Source organism: Ranitomeya imitator, chromosome 2 (genome assembly GCF_032444005.1).
Source record: "Ranitomeya imitator isolate aRanImi1 chromosome 2, aRanImi1.pri, whole genome shotgun sequence".
In the NCBI taxonomy this organism is placed as follows: Eukaryota; Metazoa; Chordata; class Amphibia; order Anura; family Dendrobatidae; genus Ranitomeya; species Ranitomeya imitator.
In genome coordinates, this window is record NC_091283.1 from 406,006,715 (window position 1) to 406,034,149 (window position 27,435).

At 45.3% G+C, this 27,435-nt stretch overlaps 2 protein-coding genes across 3 annotated transcripts in view; one reads left to right on the forward strand and one right to left on the reverse strand.

The window, feature by feature from the left end:
• On the forward strand, positions 1-25,538 carry BIRC5 (baculoviral IAP repeat containing 5). The gene is made up of 4 exons (XM_069750694.1): positions 1-196; positions 24,572-24,681; positions 24,822-24,939; positions 25,328-25,538. Exons 1-4 carry the CDS (start codon positions 47-49, stop codon positions 25,415-25,417), a joined length of 468 nt encoding a protein of 155 aa, XP_069606795.1. The 5' UTR covers positions 1-46; the 3' UTR covers positions 25,418-25,538.
• LOC138664199 (L-allo-threonine aldolase-like) overlaps positions 25,536-27,435 on the reverse strand; it is a 4,136-nt gene continuing 2,236 nt past the window's right edge. The window contains exons 7-8 of one of the 2 annotated variants that reach the window (XM_069750692.1): positions 27,208-27,400; positions 25,536-26,780 (exon numbers count right to left, since the gene is read on the reverse strand). In XM_069750692.1, coding sequence (XP_069606793.1) covers positions 26,503-26,780; positions 27,208-27,400 — 471 coding nt within the window. In that variant the 3' untranslated portion in view covers positions 25,536-26,502. The remainder of the gene's footprint in view (positions 26,781-27,207; positions 27,401-27,435) is intronic. The other variant, XM_069750693.1, reaches the window with a different exon arrangement.

Below are 27,435 nucleotides of genomic sequence, written 5' to 3' on the forward strand. Positions count from 1 at the left end.
TCCCGTGATGCTTTGCGTCTTGCTTCGTTGATTTGAATTGACCGCCATGGTAAACAGTTCTCCGCTCGTCCTGCCGGCGGCTCAGCCAGGGGAGCCTCGGTTACCGGATGAATGGCGCCTGTACCTGCAGGACACACGGGTCCGGACCTTTAGCAACTGGCCGTTCACTGAGGGCTGCGCCTGTACTCCGGAGCGGGTGAGGCAGCCGCCATGTCCTCTGCCTGCAGCGCGCGTGTGTATGGAGCGTGTGCGGGTATATAGTGTGTATATAGGGGCGTGTACGGGTATACAGTGTGTATATAGGGGCGTGTACGGGTATACAGTGTATATAGGGGCGTGTACGGGTATACAGTGTGTATAGGGGCGTGTACGGGTATACAGTGTGTATATAGGACCGTGTACGGGTATACAGTGTGTATATAGGAGCGTGTACGGGTATACAGTGTGTATATAGGGGCGTGTACGGGTATACAGTGTGTATATAGGGGCGTGTACGGGTATACAGTGTGTATATAGGGGCGTGTACGGGTATACAGTGTATATAGGGGCGTGTACGGGTATACAGTGTGTATATAGGACCGTGTACGGGTATACAGTGTGTATATAGGACCGTGTACGGGTATACAGTGTGTATATAGGGGCGTGTACGGGTATACAGTGTGTATATAGGGGCGTGTACGGGTATACAGTGTGTATATAGGGGCGTGTACGGGTATACAGTGTGTATATAGGGGCGTGTACGGGTATACAGTGTATATATAGGAGGGTATACAGTGTGTATATAGGGGCGTGTACGGGTATACAGTGTGTATATAGGAGGGTATACAGTGTGTATATAGGGGCGTGTACGGGTATACAGTGTGTATAGGGGCGTGTACGGGTATACAGTGTATATATAGGAGGGTATACAGTGTGTATATAGGGGCGTGTACGGGTATACAGTGTATATATAGGAGGGTATACAGTGTGTATATAGGGGCGTGTACGGGTATACAGTGTATATATAGGAGGGTATACAGTGTGTATATAGGGGCGTGTACGGGTATACAGTGTGTATATAGGAGGGTATACAGTGTGTATATAGGGGCGTGTACGGGTATACAGTGTGTATAGGGGCGTGTACGGGTATACAGTGTATATAGGGGCGTGTACGGGTATACAGTGTGTAGGGGCGTGTACGGGTATACAGTGTATATAGGGGCGTGTACGGGTATACAGTGTGTATAGGGGCGTGTACGGGTATACAGTGTATATAGGGGCGTGTACGGGTATACAGTGTGTATATAGGGGCGTGTACGGGTATACAGTGTATATATAGGAGGGTATACAGTGTGTATATAGGGGCGTGTACGGGTATACAGTGTGTATATAGGGGCGTGTACGGGTATACAGTGTGTATAGGGGCGTGTACGGGTATACAGTGTATATAGGGGCGTGTACGGGTATACAGTGTGTAGGGGCGTGTACGGGTATACAGTGTATATAGGGGCGTGTACGGGTATACAGTGTGTATAGGGGCGTGTACGGGTATACAGTGTATATAGGGGCGTGTACGGGTATACAGTGTGTATAGGGGCGTGTACGGGTATACAGTGTGTATAGGGGCGTGTACGGGTATACAGTGTGTATAGGGGCGTGTACGGGTATACAGTGTGTATATAGGAGGGTATACAGTGTGTATAGGGGCGTGTACGGGTATACAGTGTGTATATAGGAGGGTATACAGTGTGTATATAGGACCGTGTACGGGTATACAGTGTGTATATAGGACCGTGTACGGGTATACAGTGTGTATATAGGGGCGTGTACGGGTATACAGTGTGTATATAGGGGCGTGTACGGGTATACAGTGTGTATATAGGGGCGTGTACGGGTATACAGTGTGTATATAGGGGCGTGTACGGGTATACAGTGTATATATAGGAGGGTATACAGTGTGTATATAGGGGCGTGTACGGGTATACAGTGTGTATATAGGAGGGTATACAGTGTGTATATAGGGGCGTGTACGGGTATACAGTGTGTATATAGGGGCGTGTACGGGTATACAGTGTGTATATAGGGGCGTGTACGGGTATACAGTGTATATATAGGAGGGTATACAGTGTGTATATAGGGGCGTGTACGGGTATACAGTGTGTATATAGGAGGGTATACAGTGTGTATATAGGGGCGTGTACGGGTATACAGTGTGTATAGGGGCGTGTACGGGTATACAGTGTATATAGGGGCGTGTACGGGTATACAGTGTGTAGGGGCGTGTACGGGTATACAGTGTATATAGGGGCGTGTACGGGTATACAGTGTGTATAGGGGCGTGTACGGGTATACAGTGTATATAGGGGCGTGTACGGGTATACAGTGTGTATAGGGGCGTGTACGGGTATACAGTGTGTATAGGGGCGTGTACGGGTATACAGTGTGTGTATATAGGAGGGTATACAGTGTGTATATAGGGGCGTGTACGGGTATACAGTGTGTATATAGGAGGGTATACAGTGTGTATATAGGGGCGTGTACGGGTATACAGTGTGTATATAGGAGCGTGTACGGGTATACAGTGTGTATATAGGGGCGTGTACGGGTATACAGTGTGTATATAGGGGCGTGTACGGGTATACAGTGTGTATATAGGAGGGTATACAGTGTGTATATAGGGGCGTGTACGGGTATACAGTGTATATATAGGGGCGTGTACGGGTATACAGTGTATATAGGAGCGTGTACGGGTATACAGTGTGTATATAGGGGCGTGTACGGGTATACAGTGTGTATATAGGAGGGTATACAGTGTGTATATAGGGGCGTGTACGGGTATACAGTGTGTATAGGGGCGTGTACGGGTATACAGTGTATATAGGGGCGTGTACGGGTATACAGTGTGTAGGGGCGTGTACGGGTATACAGTGTATATAGGGGCGTGTACGGGTATACAGTGTGTATAGGGGCGTGTACGGGTATACAGTGTATATAGGGGCGTGTACGGGTATACAGTGTGTATAGGGGCGTGTACGGGTATACAGTGTGTATAGGGGCGTGTACGGGTATACAGTGTGTATATAGGAGGGTATACAGTGTGTATATAGGGGCGTGTACGGGTATACAGTGTGTGTATATAGGAGGGTATACAGTGTGTATATAGGGGCGTGTACGGGTATACAGTGTGTATATAGGAGCGTGTACGGGTATACAGTGTGTATATAGGGGCGTGTACGGGTATACAGTGTGTATATAGGGGCGTGTACGGGTATACAGTGTGTATATAGGAGGGTATACAGTGTGTATATAGGGGCGTGTACGGGTATACAGTGTATATATAGGGGCGTGTACGGGTATACAGTGTATATAGGAGCGTGTACGGGTATACAGTGTGTATATAGGGGCGTGTACGGGTATACAGTGTGTATATAGGGGCGTGTACGGGTATACAGTGTGTATATAGGGGCGTGTACGGGTATACAGTGTGTATATAGGGGCGTGTACGGGTATACAGTGTATATAGGACCGTGTACGGGTATACAGTGTATATAGGGGCGTGTACGGGTATACAGTGTGTATATAGGAGCGTGTACGGGTATACAGTGTGTATATAGGAGTGTACAGGTATACAGTGTGTATATAGGAGGGTATATAGTGTGTATATAGGGGCGTATACGGGTATACAGTGTATATAGGGGCGTGTACGGGTATACAGTGTATATAGGACCGTGTACGGGTATACAGTGTATATAGGGGCGTGTACGGGTATACAGTGTGTATATAGGAGCGTGTACGGGTATACAGTGTGTATATAGGGGCGTGTACGGGTATACAGTGTGTATATAGGAGTGTACAGGTATACAGTGTGTATATAGGAGGGTATACAGTGTGTATATAGGGGCGTGTACGGGTATACAGTGTGTATATAGGAGGGTATACAGTGTGTATATAGGGGCGTGTACAGGTATACAGTGTGTATATAGGGGCGTGTACGGGTATACAGTGTGTATATATAGGGGCGTGTACGGGTATACAGTGTGTATATAGGGGCGTGTACGGGTATACAGTAACATAGTAACATAGTTAGTAAGGCCGAAAAAAGACATTTGTCCATCCAGTTCAGCCTATATTCCATCATAATAAATCCCCAGATCTACGTCCTTCTACAGAACCTAATAATTGTATGATACAATATTGTTCTGCTCCAGGAAGACATCCAGGCCTCTCTTGAACCCCTCGACTGAGTTCGCCATCACCACCTCCTCAGGCAAGCAATTCCAGATTCTCACTGCCCTAACAGTAAAGAATCCTCTTCTATGTTGGTGGAAAAACCTTCTCTCCTCCAGACGCAAAGAATGCCCCCTTGTGCCCGTCACCTTCCTTGGTATAAACAGATCCTCAGCGAGATATTTGTATTGTCCCCTTATATACTTATACATGGTTATTAGATCGCCCCTCAGTCGTCTTTTTTCTAGACTAAATAATCCTAATTTCGCTAATCTATCTGGGTATTGTAGTTCTCCCATCCCCTTTATTAATTTTGTTGCCCTCCTTTGTACTCTCTCTAGTTCCATTATATCCTTCCTGAGCACCGGTGCCCACAACTGGACACAGTACTCCATGTGCGGTCTAACTAGGGATTTGTACAGAGGCAGTATAATGCTCTCATCATGTGTATCCAGACCTCTTTTAATGCACCCCATGATCCTGTTTGCCTTGGCAGCTGCTGCCTGGCACTGGCTGCTCCAGGTAAGTTTATCATTAACTAGGATCCCCAAGTCCTTCTCCCTGTCAGATTTACCCAGTGGTTTCCCGTTCAGTGTGTAATGGTGATATTGATTCCCTCTTCCCATGTGTATAACCTTACATTTATCATTGTTAAACCTCATCTGCCACCTTTCAGCCCAAGTTTCCAACTTATCCAGATCCATCTGTAGCAGAATACTATCTTCTCTTGTATTAACTGCTTTACATAGTTTTGTATCATCTGCAAATATCGATATTTTACTGTGTAAACCTTCTACCAGATCATTAATATGTTGAAGAGAACAGGTCCCAATACTGACCCCTGCGGTACCCCACTGGTCACAGCGACCCAGTTAGAGACTATACCATTTATAACCACCCTCTGCTTTCTATCACTAAGCCAGTTACTAACCCATTTACACACATTTTCCCCCAGACCAAGCATTCTCATTTTGTGTACCAACCTCTTGTGCGGCACGGTATCAAACGCTTTGGAAAAATCGAGATATACCACGTCCAATGACTCACCGTGGTCCAGTCTATAGCTTACCTCTTCATAAAAACTGATTAGATTGGTTTGACAGGAGCGATTTCTCATAAACCCATGCTGATATGGAGTTAAACAGTTATTCTCATTGAGATAATCCAGAATAACATCCCTCAGAAACCCTTCAAATATTTTACCAACAATAGAGGTTAGACTTACTGGCCTATAATTTCCAGGTTCACTTTTAGAGCCCTTTTTGAATATTGGCACCACATTTGCTATGCGCCAGTCCTGCGGAACAGACCCTGTCGCTATAGAGTCCCTAAAAATAAGAAATAATGGTTTATCTATTACATTACTTAGTTCTCTTAGTACTCGTGGGTGTATGCCATCCGGACCCGGAGATTTATCTATTTTAATCTTATTTAGCCGGTTTCGCACCTCTTCTTGGGTTAGATTGGTGACCCTTAATATAGGGTTTTCATTGTTTCTTGGGATTTCACCTAGCATTTCATTTTCCACCGTGAATACCGTGGAGAAGAAGGTGTTTAATATGTTAGCTTTTTCCTCGTCATCTACAACCATTCTTTCCTCACTATTTTTTAAGGGGCCTACATTTTCAGTTTTTATTCTTTTACTATTGATATAGTTGAAGAACAGTTTGGGATTAGTTTTACTCTCCTTAGCAATGTGCTTCTCTGTTTCCTTTTTGGCAGCTTTAATTAGTTTTTTAGATAAAGTATTTTTCTCCCTATAGTTTTTTAGAGCTTCAATGGTGCCATCCTGCTTTAGTAGTGCAAATGCTTTCTTTTTACTGTTAATTGCCTGTCTTACTTCTTTGTTTAGCCACATTGGGTTTTTCCTATTTCTCTGATCGCCCATGACGGCACCACGGAGAGAGGGGATCCGCCCACCAAGGACAGGAAACCTACGGATAAAAAGGCGGTACCACTCTCCTGCATCAGTTGGTTTCCTGTCCTTGATGGGAGACCTACGGACTTACCAGTTCGTCGTTGGATCCGGGGCCAACCAGTCCGATTCAGGCAGCTGGGGTCCCTCTGCCTCGGCTAGGGTGGTGACCCGAAGCGCCACCGCTGGGAGCCAGTGGGCCGACAGGGTGTGCGGGGGAGGTGACAAGGAGTTCGCGGTCACCTCCCCAGGTAAGATGCAGCAGCGGCAACATCCAGGGGGGTCCCTCTGTGGTTGCGGGAGGTGCAGCGCGACCCTCCCTAAATCAAGCGTCAGTCTGCAACTGCATCGCCATCAGGCGTGCAGGTATTGCGCTACTGGGACTGCATAGGACCGGGGGTGCCGGTCAGCAGCGCATATCTGCTTCCGGGCGCTGCTTTGCGCAGGCCCGGTATCCAGCTGGGTCTCGCGAGGTCTGCAGAGCGCCGGTGATGCTTCCGGCCGGGCGCTTGGTGCGCTCTGCGCAGGCGCCGGCGTGGCTCCAGCCGGGCGCTTGGTGTACACTGCGTGGGCGCCGGCGGGGCTTCTGGCCGGGGCGCGCTCTGCGCAGGCGCCGGCGGGGCTCCAGCCGGGCGCTTGGTGTGCATTGCGCAGGCGCCGGGGGTGCTTCTGAAGCCGCCGGTATGTTTCGGCGGGGCGCTTGATGCGCACTGCGCAGGCGCCGGCGGGTCTTCCGGTCGGACGGCGCGGATTACCGCTAGAGCGTGTTTTTGAGTCGGATTACTGCGCAGGCGCCGACCGCTCCTCCTATGATCAGTCGCTACTGCGCAGGTGCAGGGAAGCGGCGGGAGGGTTCAAATAGTAGAACCCTCATCCTCTTGGTGGCTCTGCAGTAATAGGCAGGAGCTTCAAGGGGAATAGGAGCGACAACTCAGCCGAGTTCAAGGCACGCAGACCAGCAGCAGTATGAGTGACCCAGCATCACCTCCGCCCGAATCACCTCCACCTGCAGTATCGCCACAGCAGCAGCAGCAAAAAAGGCGGCAGCAGAAAGGGCACCAGGACACCAGCAAAGAACGCCAAAGGTCTCAACACAGTAAGGAGTCCAGTAAGGCGTCGGGGAAAAAGCCAGAGTCAGAGAACCCCCAATCGGTATTTATGGGTCCTGGAGGTGGTAAGTGGATCTTCGTGAATGTCAGAGACAGTAAGATTGTTATTTGTCTCTTTTTAGGGGAGGAAAAGCGTAGCTAAAACTAAACACAAAAGTTGCGCCATCTGTAGAGAGGACCTTCCACCTACATGTGATAAAAGACTATGCAATACTTGCATTCAACAAACTGTGTCTGAAAACCTTCCAGGGTTTGCTTCAGATCTTAAGAGCCTAATTAAAGAACAAGTAGAGGACACTTTTAGGTCACTAAAAAGTGGAAAAAAAAGGAGAAAGACCAGGCATAGGTCTCCATCTCCAGCCTCAAAATCCGAAAGTGGTAGTGAGAGTTCAGCGTCCTCCGTCTCCTCCGACTCATCCTCATCATCTACTTCTTCCTCGGGGGGACATAACTGTTTCCCACTAGAGGATACTGATGGCCTCATAAAGGCAGTAAGAAGCACCATGGGGTTGGTAGACTCCCATCCTAAAAAAACAGTACAAGACATTATGTTTGGAGGCCTAGAACAGAAAAAGAGGAGAGCTTTTCCGCTTAACGAAGCAATTGCAGCCCTAATTAAGAAGGAATGGAAAAAGCCCATGAGGAAGACTCTCTTAACTCCAAAAAGGAAATACCCCTTCGAGGAAGAATCGTGCTCCTTTTGGGAGAAGGCCCCGAAATTAGACGTGGCAATTGCTAAAGCCTCAAAGAAATTCGCCCTCCCGTTTGAGGACATGGGGGTTCTGAAGGACCCAATGGACAAAAAGGCAGATGCATTTCTCAAGGGCTCTTGGGAGGCAGCGGGAGGAGGCCTGAAGCCGGCAGTTGCAGCTGCATGCACTTCGCGCTCCCTGATGATCTGGCTGAACCAACTAGAGGGTCAGTTAAAGGGGAAAACTTCCCGGGACTCAATTCTGGATACATTACCCGTAATGAGGGGGGCTGCGGCCTTCCTAGCCGATGCCTCGGCCGACTCCATCAGGCTATCCGCCAGAGCAGCAGTGTTTGCTAATGCGGCCAGGCGCGCCCTCTGGCTTAAGAATTGGCCAGGCGACCTACAAACGAAAACGAAACTCTGTACCATCCCCTGTGAAGGGGAGTTTCTGTTTGGGTCAACTCTAGACGACATCTTAGAGAAAGCCGGGGACAAGAAGAAGTCCTTCCCCTCTCTGGGTCTCCCCTCTTATCGGAAGCCCTTTCGGAACAAGAGGTTTTTCCGTAAGAACCCAGGGAAAGGCCAGGGGAAGTGGGACGATAAGAAAAATAAAAATAAAGGATTTATCTTCAATAAAAACCTCAATGACAGCAAGAAACCTCCACAATGAAGGTTCACCCCAGGTGGGAGGGAGATTATCTCTCTTTCTCCCAGCCTGGAAAAAGATCACCTCCAGTCATTGGATCCTAAACATCATAGAATCAGGACTGAGGTTAACATTCAAGAGGTACCCTCATCCCTCCTTCAAGGTAACATCTACCAGATCCTCAGCAGAAGAACAGTTAACTCTAGAAAACGAGATTGTGGGGTTAGTAAAAAAAGGAGTACTCCTAGAAGTTCCCCCTCAAGAAAGAGGGCAAGGGTACTATTCCCCTCTATTCCTGAGGAAAAAACCAGATGGTTCCTTCAGGACCATTATCAATCTGAAGAATCTAAACAATTACTTAGAGGTTCAAGCATTCAAAATGGAAACGATAAAGTCATCAATCAAAATGCTGTTTCCTCAGTGTTTCATGGTGGTCCTGGACTTGAAGGACGCATATTATCACGTCCCAATACACAAGGATCACCAGAGATTCCTCAGAATGGCAATCCACATCAAGGGAGTCCTAAGACACTTCCAGTTTACAGCTCTTCCATTCGGCCTAGCAATAGCCCCGAGGGTTTTTACAAAGCTGGTCGCGGAGGTAATGGCTCACCTCAGGGAAGAAAACACCCTGATCGTTCCATATCTGGACGATTTCCTGGTGATAGGCTTCTCCCAGCAACATTGCAAGAATCAGCTAGATTTAGTGATTCAATCTCTAAAAAACCTGGGCTGGCTAATAAACCTAGAGAAATCCAAACTGGTGCCTTCTCAGGTTCAGGAGTACCTAGGTCTCACTCTAGACTCCAGAAAAATGGAATGCCGGCTCCCAGAGGGCAAATTACAAAAGATAAAAACCTTAGCATCAAGAGTACAATCTCTCACCTCTATAACTCTCCGACAGGGCATGTCACTGTTAGGCTCTATGACCTCTTGCATCCCGGCAGTCCAGTGGGCCCAACTACATTCGAGGGATCTCCAATGGCAGCTACTGTCCGAGCAAATCCGCCTAGGAGAGCATTTAGACGGGCGGTTAACATTGTCTCCTCGCACCAATCTCTCTCTAACTTGGTGGACATTGCAGGAAAATCTTTCCCAGGGAGTTCCATGGGTAATCCCGATATCAAAGGTCCTAACAACGGACGCAAGCCCCTCAGGGTGGGGGGCTCATCTGGGCGACCTTGTAGCTCAGGGCATTTGGTCCCCGTCCCTTGCAAACAATTCCTCCAATATGAAGGAACTCCTGGCAGTGAAATTTGCCCTTCAGGAATTCCTGGGGGCCCTTCAATCTCACCATGTAAGGGTGATGTCGGACAATCAGGTGGTAGTATCGTATATAAACCATCAGGGGGGTACCCGTTCCAAAAGTCTAATGGAAGTGGCCAACTCGATCCTTCAGATAGCCGAAAACAACCTTCTATCCCTGACAAGTCTACACATAAAAGGGATAGACAATTACAAGGCAGACTTCCTCAGTCGTTCCAGCCTAAAACAGGGAGAATGGGAACTAAATCCAGGCATATTTACCCAGATCACTCAGAAATGGGGGGTTCCCAAAATAGATCTCTTCGCGAGCCATTTAAACAAAAAAGTAGCCGCCTTTTGCTCTCTATCTCCCATGGGGAACCCAGTAGCCCTGGATGCTTTCCTGATTTCTTGGGGTCACCATCTGGTCTATGCCTTTCCTCCTCTCATTTTGATTCCAGCAGTGCTGAGGAAGATTCGGGAGGACGGGGCGTTGGTCATCTTAATTGCCCCGTTCTGGCCGAAGAGACCTTGGTTCTCATGGATGAGAAAGATGTCGATATCCGACCCTTGGGTATTGCCAGACCTACAGGATCTGTTGTCACAGGGCCCAATCTATCATCCGTGGGTCAAGAACTTACACTTGACAGCCTGGCTCTTGAGAGGAAAATATTAGAAAGCAGAGGGTTCTCTTCAGGGTTAATTTCAACTCTGTTGAAAAGTAGGAAGCCGGTTACAACAAAACAGTACGGCAAAATATGGAAAAAGTTCCTGTCCGTTTCAGGCGCTAAAATAGGGAAAGAAATTCCTATTAATGCCATTTTAGAGTTCTTGCAAAACGGGTTGGAAATGGGGTTAGCCACCAGTACCCTAAAAGTCCATGTGGCAGCATTAGGGGCTCTATTTAATTTTGACTTGGCTTCAAATAGGTGGGTCTCTAGATTCATTAGGGCGGCAGGAAGATCTAGGCCTCTGCCAGTAAAAGTGGTTCCTCAGTGGGACTTAAATTTGGTCCTTAAAGCCCTGACTAGTCCTCCATTTGAACCATTACGTGAATCTACAATAAAAACGCTATCCCTCAAGACAGCTCTTTTAGTCGCCCTTACTTCTGCCCGTAGGGTCAGTGACTTGCAGGCCCTTTCAGCCAGGCCTCCTCACACACAATTTCTAGAGGATAGGGTTGTTTTAAAAACAGACCCAGCATATCTCCCGAAAGTGGCTTCAAAATTTCACAGGTCTCAAGAGATATCTCTTCCCTCCTTCTGTCCCAATCCTAAAAATAAGGAGGAACAAAATCTACATACACTAGATGTAAGGAGATGTCTCTTACATTACCTAGAAGTCACTAGAGAGAGTAGGGAGGATTCCTCTCTGTTTGTGTGTTTCCAGGGTCCCCGGAAGGGGAAAAAAGCATCTAAAGCCACCATAGCAAGATGGATCACGGACGCCATCAGCCTAGCATACTCAGCAAGTGGGATGCCCGTTCCCGGGGAGGTTAAAGCTCACTCAACAAGGGCAGTAGCAACTTCCTGGGCGGAGAAGGCCGGAGCTTCCATAGACCAGATATGTAGAGCTGCTACCTGGTCCTCACCATCCACATTCTATAGGCACTATAGATTGGACCTAATCTCCTCTTCAGACCTTACTTTTGGTAAAAGGGTTCTGGAGGCAGTGGTCCCTCCCTGAATGTACTATCTATGTAATTCTCTCCGTGGTGCCGTCATGGGCGATCAGAGAAAAATATAGTTCTTACCGATAACGGTATTTCTCTGAGCCCATGACGGCACCCGTACATTCCCTCCCTTCACTTATGGGTGCACACATGGAAATAGTGCCATAGTCTATTATAATTTAAAGTCACGCGGTATCTTGTTATGCTAAACAGTTAAAATTTTTACAAATGTCTTAGTAGTCTCCCATCATTATCTATGTAAACAACTGATGCAGGAGAGTGGTACCGCCTTTTTATCCGTAGGTTTCCTGTCCTTGGTGGGCGGATCCCCTCTCTCCGTGGTGCCGTCATGGGCTCAGAGAAATACCGTTATCGGTAAGAACTATATTTTTCTAGTCCTTTTATTCCCACAAGGTATAAACCGCTTACACTGCCTATTTAGGATGTTCTTAAACATTTCCCATTTATTATCTGTATTCTCATTTCTGAGGATATTGTCCCAGTCTACCAGATTAAGGGCATCTCTTATATATATACAGTGTATATATAGGGGCGTGTACGGGTATACAGTGTGTATATAGGAGCGTGTACGGGTATACAGTGTGTATATAGGAGTGTACAGGTATACAGTGTGTATATAGGAGGGTATACAGTGTGTATATAGGGGCGTGTATGGGTATACAGTGTATATAGGGGCGTGTACGGGTATACAGTGTATATAGGAACGTGTACGGGTATACAGTGTATATAGGGGCGTGTACGGGTATACAGTGTGTATATAGGAACGTGTACGGGTATACAGTGTATATAGGGGCGTGTACGGGTATACAGTGTGTATATAGGAGCGTGTACGGGTATACAGTGTGTATATAGGGGCGTGTACGGGTATACAGTGTGTATATAGGGGCGTGTACGGGTATATAGGGGCGTGTACGGGTATACAGTGTGTATATAGGAGGGTATATAGGGGCGTGTACGGGTATACAGTGTGTATATAGGGGCGTGTACGGGTATACAGTGTGTATATAGGAGTGTACAGGTATACAGTGTGTATATAGGGGCATGTACGGGTATACAGTGTGTATATAGGAGCTTGTACGGGTATACAGTGTGTATATAGGAGCTTGTACGGGTATACAGTGTGTATATAGGAGCTTGTACGGGTATACAGTGTGTATATAGGGGCGTGTACGGGTATACAGTGTGTATATAGGAGCGTGTACGGGTATACAAGGTATATATAGGGGCGTGTACGGGTATACAAGGTATATATAGGGGCGTGTACGGGTATACAGTGTGTATATAGGAACGTGTACGGGTATATAGTGTGTATATAGGAACGTGTACGGGTATATAGTGTGTATATAGGAACGTGTACGGGTATATAGTGTGTATATAGGAACGTGTACGGGTATATAGTGTGTATATAGGAACGTGTACGGGTATATAGTGTGTATATAGGAACGTGTACGGGTATATAGTGTGTATATAGGAACGTGTACGGGTATATAGTGTGTATATAGGAACGTGTACGGGTATATAGTGTGTATATAGGACCGTGTACGGGTATACAGTGTGTATATAGGAGCGTGTACGGGTATACAGTGTGTATATAGGAACGTGTACGGGTATATAGTGTGTATATAGGAACGTGTACGGGTATACAGTGTGTATATAGGAGCGTGTACGGGTATACAGTGTATATAAGGAGCGTGTCGGGTATATAGTGTGTATATATAGGAATGTGTACGGGTATACAGTGTGTATATAGGGGCGTGTACGTGTATACAGTGTATATATAGGACCGTGTACGGGTATACAGTGTATATAGGAGCGTGTATGGGTATACAGTGTGTGTATATAGGGGCGTGTACGGGTATACAGTGTATATAAGGAGCGTGTCGGGTATATAGTGTATATATATATATAGGAACGTGTACGGGTATACGGTGTGTATATAGGAGCGTGTACGGGTATATAGTGTGTATATATAGGAACATGTACGGGTATACAGTGTGTATATAGGGGCGTGTACGGGTATACAGTGTATATATAGGACAGTGTACGGGTATACAGTGTATATATAGGACCGTGTACGGGTATACAGTGTATATAGGAGCGTGTACGGGTATACAGTGTATATATAGGACCGTGTACGGGTATACAGTGTGTATATGTAGGAGCGTGTACGGGTATACAGTGTATATATAGGACCGTGTACGGGTATACAGTGTATATGTAGGAGCGTGTACGGGTATACAGTGTATATATAGGACCGTGTACGGGTATACAGTGTATATAGGACCGTGTACGGGTATACAGTGTATATAGGAGCGTGTATGGGCATACAGTGTGTATATATAGGAACGTGTACGGGTATACAGTGTATATAGGAGCATGTACGGGTATACAGTGTGTATATAGGAGCATGTACGGGTATACAGTGTGTATATAGGGGCGTGTACGGGTATACAGTGTATATTTAGGACCATTTCAAAAAAGAAGAGAAAGAAATAGACCAAAAATCGGGGATCACCGGAGGCACGGATCAAGTAAAAAAAGGCAAATTTTATTCAAAAGTGTATAAACGGACACAGAAAACCACATAGAGCACACATTAAAAACATTTAAAACATTGGTCATCCATGTGACCTATACATGGTACACTTAGGCCCAAAATAGAGCCATCCCCCTGTATGAACCAACTCCCCAGTATCAATAGATGACAAATATAAAGAAAATCCTAACTATTACCGAGTGTGATGTCTATGTGAACAGCACCTTATTTTATCATACAAAAAATATATTGAAAAAGAGAGCTAAATGGCAAGTACACAAATAGTCATATAGCTACCACATTCAGCATATGTCACAATGACTTGTAAGGAGATCCACAATGCCTAGATGCACCATGTTATAGTGAAGGCAGTATCCATGGTGCAAACACATAAAAAAAAAGAGTCATCTAGACATGAACCCCAATTGCCATAGAAATGAATAAAGATACATATGGAGGTGCAGATAACCAGCCCAGCTGAGGGCACAATCAGGTTCAAAGACTAATAAATCTATTAGCAGAGTAAGTACGAGACTCAATGTGCCAAAGCTGCAGAGACTCCCATGCTGAAGAGGCATGCACACAGTTACCAAAGCCTCTGGGGCTAGATGACCAAAGCTCAATCACGGCATGTAAAATAGAGCCAAGGGCTGCTGGACACACTCAGGACCACCTGGGGAGTGGAGACAGGGGGTACGTTTTTATGTGTTTGCACCATGGATACTGCCTTCACTATATACTGCCTTCACTATAACATGGTGCATCTAGGCATTGTGGATCTCCTTACAAGTCATTGTGACACATGCTGAATGTGGTAGCTATATGACTATTTGTGTACTTGCCATTTAGCTCTCTTTTTCAATATATTTTTTGTATGATAAAATAAGGTGCTGTTCACATAGACATCACACTCGGTAATAGTTAGGATTTTCTTTATATTTGTCATCTATTGATACTGGGGAGTTGGTTCATACAGGGGGATGGCTCTATTTTGGGCCTAAGTGTACCATGTATAGGTCACATGGATGACCAATGTTTTAAATGTTTTTAATGTGTGCTCTATGTGGTTTTCTGTGTCCGTTTATACACTTTTGAATAAAATTTGCCTTTTTTTACTTGATCCGTGCCTCCGGTGATCCCCGATTTTTGGTCTATTTCTTTCTCTTCTTTTTTGAAATGGTTCACATTATATAGACCTGGTTGGATCCCTTGGAATCTGTGGTGCCCCCTCTTTCTTTTCAAGCCTTCTGTATATTTAGGACCGTGTACGGGTATACAGTGTATATAGGAGCGTGTATTGGTATACAGTGTATATAGGAGCATGTACGGGTATACAGTGTATATATAGGAACGTGTACGGGTATACAGTGTGTATATAGGGGCGTGTACGGGTATACAGTGTATATTTAGGACCGTGTACGGGTATACAGTGTATATAGGACCGTGTATGGGTATACAGTGTGTGTATATAGGGGCGTGTACGGGTATACAGTGTATATAGGGGCGTGTACGGGTATACAGTGTATATAAGGAGCGTGTCGGGTATATAGTGTGTGTATATAGGAGCATGTACGGGTATACAGTGTGTATATAGGAGCGTGTACGGGTATACAGTGTGTATATAGGAGCGTGTACGGGTATACAGTGTGTATATAGGAGCGTGTACGGGTATACAGTGTGTATATAGGACCGTGTACGGGTATACAGTGTGTATATAGGACCGTGTACGGGTATACAGTGTGTATATAGGACCGTGTACGGGTATACAGTGTATATAGGACCGTGTATGGGTATATAGGAGCGTGTACGGGTATACAGTATGTATATAGGAACGTGAGTGGGTATACAGTTATGTGAAAAAGTTTGGGCACCCCTATTAATCTTAAGCTTAATGTTTTATAAAAATTGTTGTTGTTTTTTTTTTTTTTTACAACAGCTATTTCAGTTTCATATATCTAATAACTGTTGGACACAGTAATGTTTCTGCCTTGAAATGAGGTTTATTGTACTAACAGAAAATGTGCAATCTGCATTCAAACAAAATTTGACAGGTGCATAAGTAATACTCAGTTTCTTCCTGAAAATGATTGCAATCACAAATTCTTTGGTATTATCTTCATTTAATTTGTCTTAAATGAAAAAACACAAAAGAGAATGAAGCAAAAACCAAAACAATGATCATTTCACACAAAACTCCAAAAATGGGCCAGACAAAAGTATTGGCACCCTCAGCCTAATACTTGGCTGCACAACCTTTAGCCAAAATAACTGCGACCAACCGCTTCCGGTAACCATCAATGAGTTTCTTACAATGCTCTGCTGGAATTTTAGACCATTCTTCTTTGGCAAACTGCTCCAGGTCCCTGATATTTGAAGGGTGCCTTCTCCAAACTGCCATTTTTAGATCTCTCCACAGGTGTTCTATGGGATTCAGGTCTGGACTCATTGCTGGCCACCTTAGAAGTCTCCAGTGCTTTCTCTCAAACCATTTTCTAGTGCCTTTTGAAGTGTGTTTTGGGTCATTGTCCTGCTGGAAGACCCATGACTTCTGAGGGAGACCCAGCTTTTTCACACTGGGCCCTACATTATGCTGCAAAATTTTGTTGGTAGTCTTCAGACTTCATAATGCTATGCACATGGTAAAGCAGTCCAGTGCCAGAGGCAGCAAAGCAGCCCCAAAACATCAGGGAACCTCCGCCATGTTTGACTGTAGGGACTGTGTTCTTTTCTTTGAATGCCTCTTTTTTTTTTTCTCCTGTAAACTCTATGTTGATGCCTTTGCCCAGAAAGCTCTACTTCTGTCTCATCTGACTAGAGAACATTCTTCCAAAACGTTTTAGGCTTTTTCAGGTAAGTTTTGGCAAACTCCAGCCTGGCTTTTTTATGTCTCGGGGTAAGAAGTGGGGTCTTCCTGGGTCTCCTACCATACTGCCCCTTTTCATTCAGATGCCAACGGATAGTACGGGTTGACACTGTTGTACCCTCGGACTGCAGGGCAGCTTGAACTTGGTTGGATGTTAGTCGAGGTTCTTTATCCAACATCCGCACAATCTTGCGTTGAAATCTCTTGTCAATTTTTCTTTTCCGTCCACATCTAGGGAGGTTAGCCACAGTGCCATGGGCTTTAAACTTCTTGATGACACTGCGCACGGTAGACACAGTAACATCAGGTCTTTGGAGATGGACTTGTAGCCTTGAGATTGCTCATGCTTCCTCACAATTTGGTTTCTCAAGTCCTCAGACAGTTCTTTGGTCTTCTTTCTTTTCTCCATGCTCAATGTGGTACACACAAGGACACAGGACAGAGGTTGAGTCAACTTTAATCCATGTCAACTGGCTGCAAGTGTGATTTAGTTATTGCCAACACCTGTTAGGTGCCACAGGTAAGTTACAGGTGCTGTTAATTACACAAATTAGAGAAGCATCACATGATTTTTCCAACAGTGCCAATACTTTTGTCCACCCCCTTTTTTATGTTTGGTGTGGAATTATATCCAATTTGGCTTTAGGACAGTTCTTTTTGTGTTTTTACATTTAAGACAAATTAAATGAAGATGATAATAACAAAGAATTTGTGTTTCCAATCATTTTCAGGAAGAAACTGAATATTATCTGACAGAATTACAGGGGTGTCAATACTTGTGGCCTTGACTGTACATTGTTGGGTCTAGTTGCATCTTCCTCTTGACAATACCACATACATTCTCTATAGGGTTAAGGTCAGGAGAGTTTGCTGGCCAATCAAGCACAGTGATACTGTTGTTTATAAACCAGGTATTGGTATTTTGGCAGTGTGGACAGGTGCCAAGTCCTGCTGGAGAATTAAATTTCCTTCTCCAAAAAGCTTGTCGGCAGAGGGAAGCATGAAGTGCTCTTAAAATTTCCTGGCTGACTTTGGTCTTGATAAAATAGTGGACCTACACCAGCAGATGACATGGCTCCCCGAACCATCACTGATTGTGGAAACCTCACACAAGACCTCAAGCAGATTGGATAGTCTGCCTCTCCACTCTTCCTCCAGACTCTGGGAACTTGATTTCCAAATGAAATGCAACATTTACTTTCATCTGAAAACACCTTGGACCATTGAGCACCAGTCCAGTTCTTTTTCTCTTTGGCCGAGGTAAGGCTTCTTTCACACTTCCGTCGGCAGGCGGCCGTCATAATGCGTTAGCGCGACGGATGCGTCAAAAATAATGTAAAACGGATGCAACGCATCCAGTTTTTCGACAGATCCGCTAGACGGTTCCGTTGAAAAACTGGATCCATTTCTTCTATCCGTTTCATCTGTTTTTTTTTTTGTTTGTTTTTTTTGACGGATCCATTTTCCATACCTCCAAATGGGAGGCTCCCAAATGTACTTGGCTACTGGAAAATAATGGAAACATATATATTGAGTGTTTTAACGCCCCATCTTTGAGAGGGTTTAGAGCAAGTAGCAGAAATGGAAGGAGTTGTAGCAAATATTGTGACCATCTATGCATCTATCCATCAGGCAGGTTGCAGCAGGCTTCTTGCTTGTATGCTTCTTGCTGGCATATTGAGGAATGAAGCCACATGGAAGGTTTATATAGATTTGGGGCTGTCTGGCCAATTGGCTACTAAATACAGATTTGGAGCATGCTCAGTGTAAAAAAAAAAAAAAAAAAAAAAAAAAAAGAAAAATTCCAGCGCTGGAATCCATCATGCGACGTACCACAACAGATCCTGTGTCCATAGGCTTCAATTCTAGCCAACGACGAATGCCGCAGGATCCGTCGTGGCACGTTTTCCCGACGCAGACAAAACGTTTCATTGTACATTTTTTCCAGACGACGTGTCGCCAAATTCTGACGGGTCCAGTGCACGACGGACAAAACTCGTGGCCATGCGATGCGTCGCTAATACAAGTCTATGAGAAAAAAACGCATCCTGCGGGCAAATTCACAGAATACGTTTTTTTTCTCAAAACAATGCATTATGACTGGGAATGAAAGACGGAAGTGTGAAAGAGGCCTAAGATGCCTCTGGCATTGTCTATTGGTCATGAGTGGCGTGGCACAAGGAATGTGACACTTGTAGCCCATGTCCTGGATACGTCTGTGTGGTGGCTCTTGAAGCAATGACTTCAGCAGCAGTCCACTCCTTGCGAATCATCCCCAATTTTTGAATAGTCTTTTCTTAACAATCCTTTCAAGGCTGCAGTTACCCCGGTTGCTTGTGTACCTTTATTTTTACCACACTTTTTTTCCTTCCACTCAACTTTCCATTAATATGCTTGGATACAGCACTCTGTGAACAGCCAGCTTCTTTAACAATGATCTTTTTGTGGCTTACCCTCCTTGTGGAGTGTCAATGACTGCCTTCTGGACATTTGTCAAGTCAGCAGTCTTCTCCATGATTGTGAAGCCTACTGAAACAGACTAAGGGACGTTTATGAACGCTTAGGAAACCTTTGCAGGTGTTTTTTTTTATTATTCTAATTTACTGAGATGACTTTTGGGTTTTCATTGGCTGTAAGCCATAATCATCAACATTAACAGATATAAACACTTGAAATGGATTACTCTGTAATGACTCTATATAAGGAGTTTCACTTTTTGTATTGAAGAACTTAAATAAATTAACTTTTTGATGATATTCTAACTTAATGAGAAGCACTTGCACATATTCCATGTGTTGGAATCTGATGTGTATATACCATACGCTTACGGTTTCCCGATAACCGGCCTTTGTGGAAGCAGCCACAGCCTTCTCTGTTAATCGTCGGTCAATTGCATAATTATCTGGGCGATAGGGGGCAGCAGAGAGCTGTTTGCGACATAAAGATAACAGCGGGTTGCATCACTGCAATCTCCCTGACCATGATCTTTGACAATTGGTGGCAGCGGTGGGATCTGCGTGGTCTCTGGTGGTTTCCCTTGACGTTATGTGTATTTAGCAGTGTGTACATGTTATGTATGGTTGTATGTACAGATAGTATGTAGGGATGTGTACATACAACCATACAAAGATATACAGTGGATATATGTATGTACAGTACAGACCAAAAGTTTGGACACACCTTCTCATTTAAAGATTTTTCAGTATTTTCAGGAGTATGAAAATTGTACGTTCACAATGAAGGCATCAAAACTATGAATTAACACGTGGAATTATATACTTTCAGTTGTTTCACACTTTTTTGTTTGTCTTATATTCTGGGTTCTTCAAAGTAGCCACCTTTTGCTTTGGCTGCTTTGCACACTCTTGGCATTCTCTTGATGAGCTTCAAGAGGTAGTCACCGGGAATGGTTTTCACTTCACAGGTGTGCCCTGTCGGGTGTAATAAGTGGGATTTCTTGCCTTATAAATGGGGTTGGGACCATAAGTTGTGTTGTGCAGAAGTCTGGATACACTGAAAAGGAAGACCAAGAGTCACCTCTGCTTCTGAGGATAAGGTTATCCGAGTCGCCAGTCTCAGAAATCTCAGGATAACAGCAGCTCAGATTAGAGACCAGGTCAATGCCACACAGAGTTCTAGCAGCAGACACATCTCTACAAGAACTGTTAAGAGGAGACTTTGTGCAGCAGGCCTTCATGGTGAAATAACTGCTAGGAAACCACTGCTAAGGACCGGCAACAAGCAGAAGAGACTTGTTTGGGCTAAAGAACACAGGGAATGGACATTAGACCAGTGGAAATCTGTGCTTTGGTCTGATGAGTCCAAATTTGAGATCTTTGGTTCCAACCACCGTGTCTTTGTGCGACGCAGAAAAGGTGAACGGATGGACTCTACATGCCTGGTTCCCACCATGAAGCATGGAGGAGATGGTGTGGGGTGCTTTGCTGGTGACACTGTTGGGGATTTATTCAAAATTGAAGGCATACTGAACCAGCATGGCTATCACAGCATCTTGCAGTGGCATGCTATTCCATCTGGCTTGCTTTTAGTTGGACCATCATTTATTTTTCAACAGGACCATGACCCCAAACACACCTCCAGGCTGTGTAAGGGCTATTTGACCAAGAAGGAGAGATGGGGTGCTACGCCAGATGACCTGGTCTCCAGTCACTAGACCTGAACCCAATCGAGAATTTTTGGGGTGAGCTGGACCGCAGAGTGAAGGCAAAAGGGCCAACAAGTGCTAAGCATCTCTGGAAACTGCTTCAAGATTGTTGGAAGACCATTCCCAGTGACTACCTCTTGAAGCTCATCAAGAGCATGCCAAGAGTGTGTAAAGCAGTCATCAAAGCAAAAGGTGGCTACTTTAAAGAACCTACAATAAAAGACATAATTAAGTATATAATTCCACATGTGTTAATTCATAGTTTTGATGCCTTCAGTGTGAATGTACATTTTTCATAGTCATGAAAATGCAGAAAAATCTTTAAATGAGGTGTGTTCAAACTTTTGGTCTGTACTGTATATGTGGTTGTATGTACAAGTATACAGTGTGTATGTATGTATATATATATATATATATATATATATAATATATATATATATAATATATATATATATATATATATATATATATATATATATATATATATATATATATAATATATATATAATATATATATATATATATATATATATGACACCCACCAGTCAGCAGCCTCCAAACTCCTGACCCTTACTTCATCTTTTGGACTTACTCAGTAATTCTCCGCAGCCACCCAAACAGACGGACACACATTAGACCTGGTCTTCACCCGTTTCTGCTTACTATTTAACTTCACCACCTCCCCTCTCCCTCTATCTGACCACCATCTACTCACTTTCTCATCACTGTCCTCCACACCTGTCACCCATGTCCAGTAACATGCTCACCCCCCGAAGAAACCTTGCACATCTAGACCCTTGCACACTCTTTGACTCTATTCAGCCAATGTCCACAATTGTACAAGACAGCACCTTGGAGGTTGTTAATGAGGGGGTGGTGTTTAAGGCAATGTTGTACTGTGCTTGATAAAGATTTTTGGGATCAAAACGTTGCCACAGAAGGCAGAATAAAATGTGATTTATTTCACCAACATGTGAGGCGCTGTCTTTTACAATTTTGGACATTGGAATCTATGCCAAGAGGGACTCCTTGGCTGAGACGTGCGCATCACATATGGGTAATGTTGACCCTGTTTTCCCCATAAGGTGCTGTGTTCTACTATTTAATTTAAACATTGTCTATTCTGCCACTTTCCTCCATAGCTTCACTCCACTACACAGTGCCACTAGTTTCTACAATGCCACTCTGGCATCAGCCATAGACTCGGTCGCCACTGTCAAGCATAGCAGAGTACGACGAATCGATAGACCAGCCTGGCACAATAACATCACTAAAAAGCTTCGGCAAATATCTAGAATTGCAGAGCGGTGTTGGAAGAAAACGCATTCTCAAGATGATTTCACTACACTCAAACAAGCAACATTCGCATTCAAATCGGCCCTCACCTCTGCTAATCAGGCCTACTTTACATCCCTTGTATCTTCCCTATCCCACAACCCCAAACAGTTGTTCAACATCTTTAACTCCCTCCTCCGCCCAAAAATAAGATAGACTTCCCTCTCCAAAATCCTTGAAGGACAGCTTGCTCATCTTCTTTCCAAATCACACCCCACCACTTGTGCACTTGACCCCATCCCACCTCCTCCCCAACCTTACCACTACAATAATCCCATCTCTTCAATTTATCACTAACTTCTGGTACCTTCCCCTCTGCTTTCAAACATGCCACAATCACACCTATCCTCAAAAAACCTTCCCTTGACTCGAGCGCTATGTCCAGCTACCGCACCATATCTTTGCTCCCATTTGCTTCCAAACTATTTGAGCAGCACGTCCACGGTGAACTTTCCTCTCACCTTGCATCTAACTCTCTCTTCGACAACCTACAATCTGGCTTCCGTCCCCACCATTCCACTGAGACTGCCCTGACCAAAATTACTAATGACTTGCTTACAGCCAAAGCTAACACACAATTCTCTATACTCCTTCTTCTAGACCTGTCCTCTGCCTTTGACACAGTTGACCACTACCTCCTACTACAGATCTGTCTTCCTTTGGTGTCAAAGACCTTGCCCTATCCTGGATCTCTTTGTACCTTACCAACCACACATTTAGCGTTTGGTGTCCCTCAAGGCTCTTTCCTAGGACCCTTACTCTTCTCGATCTATACCCTTGGCCTGGGACAGCTCATAAAGACCTATGGCTTCCAGTACCATCTATATGCCAATGACACTCAGATCTATCTGGCCTAGATGCAACCTCTCTGCTCTCCAGAATCCCAGAGTGTCTATCGGCCATATTCTCCTTCTTCTCTGCCTTCCTCAAACTCAATGTGGACAAGTCTGAACGAATTATCTTTCCTCCATCTCGCACACCTTCCCTACCTGATCTGTCTATCACAATAAATGAATTAACACTTTTTCCTGTCTCGGTAATCCGCTGCCTTTGGAGTTACCCTTGACCCTGTCCTTTTAAACTGCACATCCAAGCTCCCGCCACCTCCTGTCACCTACTGCTCAAAAATATTTCCAGAATCCGTCCTTTCCTCAAACCATTACCAAAATGCTTGTGCATGCCCTACTTATCTCCCGCCTCGACTACTTCAACATCCTCCTCTGTGGCCTACCTTCTAACACTATTGCACCCCTCCAGTACGTCCTTAACTCTGCTGACCGACTAATCTCTCTCCTCGCTCCACTCCTCCTTCACCTCTTTGCAAATCCCTTCACTGGCTCCCAATTTCCCAGCATATGCAGTTTAAACTAACACTGACCTACAAAGCCATCCATAACCTTTCTCCTCCGTATATTTCTGAACTCATCTCTCAATATCTTTCCTCACGTTATCTCCGGTCCTCCCAAGACCTCCTCCTCTCCTCCACGCTTATTCGCTCCTCACCCAATCACCTCCAAGACTTCTCCAGAATATCCCCCATCCTCTGGGATTCAGTGCCCCAACACATCCGGTTATCCACCACATTTGGATCCTTCAAACGGAACCTAAATGAAAACCCACCTCTTCAAAGAAGCTTACAGCCTGTAATGACCACACGGCCACCTCAACACCATCGGAGCTACTGCAACCCCGACCTACTGTCTCCTTCCCCATAATCCTGTAGAATGTAAGCCCGCAAGGGCACGGTCCTCGCCCCTCTGTACCAGTCTGTCATTGTTAGTTTACTATACGGTAAGTGATATCTGTATTTTGATGTAATCCAGTCTAGTGTACAGCACCATGGAATCAATGGTGCTATATAAATATGAGCGTGTACATGTATGTATAGTTGTATGTACATTATACAGTGTATAGGAGCGTGTACATGTATGTGTGGTTGTATGTACAGGTATACAGTGAGTATAGGAGTATGTACCGGTATACAGTATGTGTATATGGGAGCGTGTACATGTAGATATGGTTGTCTGTACAGGTATACAGTGTGTGTATATAGCATCTATTCATGGGTCAGCCATTGACAGGTAATGGCTCCCCTCATAGTAGAGCTGTGGCTTGTGACTCCCACCAACCCCAAGCTCGCTGATGATTATCTTCCTCCTTACAGATGGCTGCAGCCGGTTTCATCCACCGTCCTAGCGGGAACAGTCCTGATGTCGCACAGTGTTTCTTCTGCCTGAAGGAGCTGGAGGGATGGGAGCCGGAGGACGACCCCATGTAAGTGCATGGGGAGGGGGCACCATTCACTGTAGAAAGGTGCGGTGACTGCCGCAGGGGTCGCTCTAAAGGCAGCCATATTGGTAAATAGAGCTGAGCAATCTCAGAGGAGTGACTTTTTACTTTGGTTCCGCTTTCAGGCAGGAACACCAGAAGCATGCCCCGACCTGTCCCTTCATCAGCCTGAAGAAGACTGCAGAAGAGCTGACACTCATTGAATTTCTAAAGCTGGATAAGGAGCGTGTGAAGATAAAAACGGTGAATAGACTCTGCCTCTCCAAAACTAACAAACCAATCAAAGCTTAGTATTTATTCAGAGACACAGCGCCACCTCTGTCCACATCTGGTATTGCAACTCGGCATAATTCACTTGAATGCTGCAATACCAGACCCTACACTGTTTGTGAGGGAACTGCAGACCCCCTTCTAACTGTATATGCTGGGAGTTGTGGTTTTGACAAGACGGCCACCTGTATCCCCCTACATCTTCATAATCCCACAGACTGGGTAATGACTGATACTCGTGTTCTTGTCACTTTATTGCAGGGGGAATCTGTGACTATTGTGTAGGGCACTAGGTCAGTTTAGCAATTGGAGGGGACCGTCTTTCAGTATTGTATCTTATGTCCTGTCTCTTCTCTCGCAGCAAAAAGTGATGAACCAGCACATTGAGAAGTTCCAGAAGGTGGCGCAGACGGTGAGAGGATCACTGGAGAAGCTGGATAAGGATGGCTGAGCCCCTCCATCCCCCGCTGTGCGGTGTATATAGTGTTAATATTTTCTTCTGTTGTTCCATTGCGTTTTTACTGCTGCCTGTAACATTCCCTTTAATAAAGTGTCTATCTGGGTGTAAATAATCTATTCTCCTGGCTAATGACAATGATTGCTGCACTATAGGGGTCAGGCAAAAGAAATGCGTAAAGAAAATTCTTATCGTCTCTTGCTGACAACTTTATCTTTGAAAAGGTAGAGAGAACAAGAGGATCTGCAAACTTGGACCTAACCAAGAGGACAGGGAGGACATGGTTGAGGAAGGAATAGTAGCTGGGAATTTAGGAAGCAACAATCATGTGATTCTTTTAATTTTGGATTACAAGTGGAGGAAGACCAGCGAGGACTCTTGACTCTAAAGCTGGGCTTCAGAAAGGCAGAAAGATGGTGGGAAATGTCCAATGGCTGGATGTTCGAAAGGACAGAAATATCCAAGAAGGACGGGAGATTTGACGAGAGAAGACTGTCTGTCATTACATGTCTCGGACTAAAAAAAAATCTGCTCTAAACTACTGTGGAGGCGTGTTATTTCCCCTTTGTCTTGCCTGTTTGATTGGTCAACATACAGGGGATGAACACCGGTAATGCCTCTCCCCACCCCCTTGGACTTAATTCTATCCTATATTGTACATGCTAATATCTCTGCGGAGAGCAGAAGGGGGTTGTTTTTTTTCTGAGCTCCTCTCTGCTGATATAAGACCACATCCAAGTCTGGCTGAACTTTGATGAGGTTTTTGAATTGCCACCGAGCAATCCAGAAAAAGAGACAAGCGTTAGACTGTCCCGTTGGGATGAGCTCGCTGATATTCTCAGATTAACTCACCAGTTTCATGTCATTGCTGAAAAAATAACACATAGGGTCCGATTCATTTTAGTCCTTCAGACCATTGCTTACTTAAGACTCATCTAGTGTGACAGTGGCCGGTTACATATTCAGCTCAGCTATGCAAGTCACAACCCTTTATTCATGGCCTGATTAATAGTCGGCATAAAATCTGTGATTCGGCAGTAGTGTGAAATTCCAGTGACGCCCCCCACCTCTTCCTCTGGCTAGGGAGCCCCCGTGTTGTACTTTTGTAGCACCTGCTTTAGCTTCTCCAGTGCCTGCAGCGTGTTCTCCGTGGACACGTCCCGATGCCAGACGAGCCGTACGGTGCCAGGAGAAATGACCAGAGCTTTTACCACCACATCGGACTGCTGGTCGTTGGCGCTGAGCCGGTTGCACAGCTCCTGAGCGATCAGCGGTGCCGTGATTGTGAGCAGCACCATGTTACTGTCCACTGCAGCCGGGTCCGTGCTGCAGACGGGCGAGGCCAGCTCGTGTACCGCTGGAAGGAAAAGATGGTCGTTTAAAGGGCTTGTCCAGGGATATGTAACATGCACCTCTCTGCTGAGCTTTAGGCCAGCGTCAGACTGTCCGTACATGGACCACGGGCCTCCTAACCCAAACATGGCCTTTTATAGACAAGTGTTCCGATGAACCCGGCTTTATGGGGAATAAGCGCTGTGTGGTGAAATCCACCCAGCCCGGAAAAGGGGAATCTGTATTGTTACTCAAGCAATACTCCATACTTTTTTTTTTTTTTTGCAGCATAATTTGTATTGCATTATAGTACAACTACTCCCGTCGTCGATGTCTACAAATTAAAGGGGTTTTCCAGGCTTACTATCATGCATGACTTATGCTTCGGAGAGGGCATCATGTATCAAATGGGATAGGCTCCAGCACCCCCCACAGATCAGCCGTGAACTTACCTTTGGCAAACGTCTTGGCGTTCTGATGATCCAACTTCGTGGTCTCTTTTGCAAGTCTCAATGCCACCAGTCCGGGGGCCGCCAGTACGCCAGCCTGCCTCATTGCTCCCCCAAGCAACTTCCGTACCCGCCGCGCCTCTGCAATAAACTCCACGTTGCCCCCAAGTAAGGAACCCACTGGTGCCCCAAGTCCCTGCAATCACAAGACGCAAGAATCCTGTATAGATA

Coding starts and splice junctions, on each gene's coding strand:
- BIRC5 (XM_069750694.1), top strand. CDS start 47: ATGGTAAACAGTTCTCCGCTCGTCCTGCCGGCGGCTCAGCCAGGGGAG. Junction 197..24,571: donor GCGCCTGTACTCCGGAGCGG/GTGAGGCAGCCG, acceptor TCCTCCTTACAG/ATGGCTGCAGCCGGTTTCAT. Junction 24,682..24,821: donor GAGCCGGAGGACGACCCCAT/GTAAGTGCATGG, acceptor TTCCGCTTTCAG/GCAGGAACACCAGAAGCATG.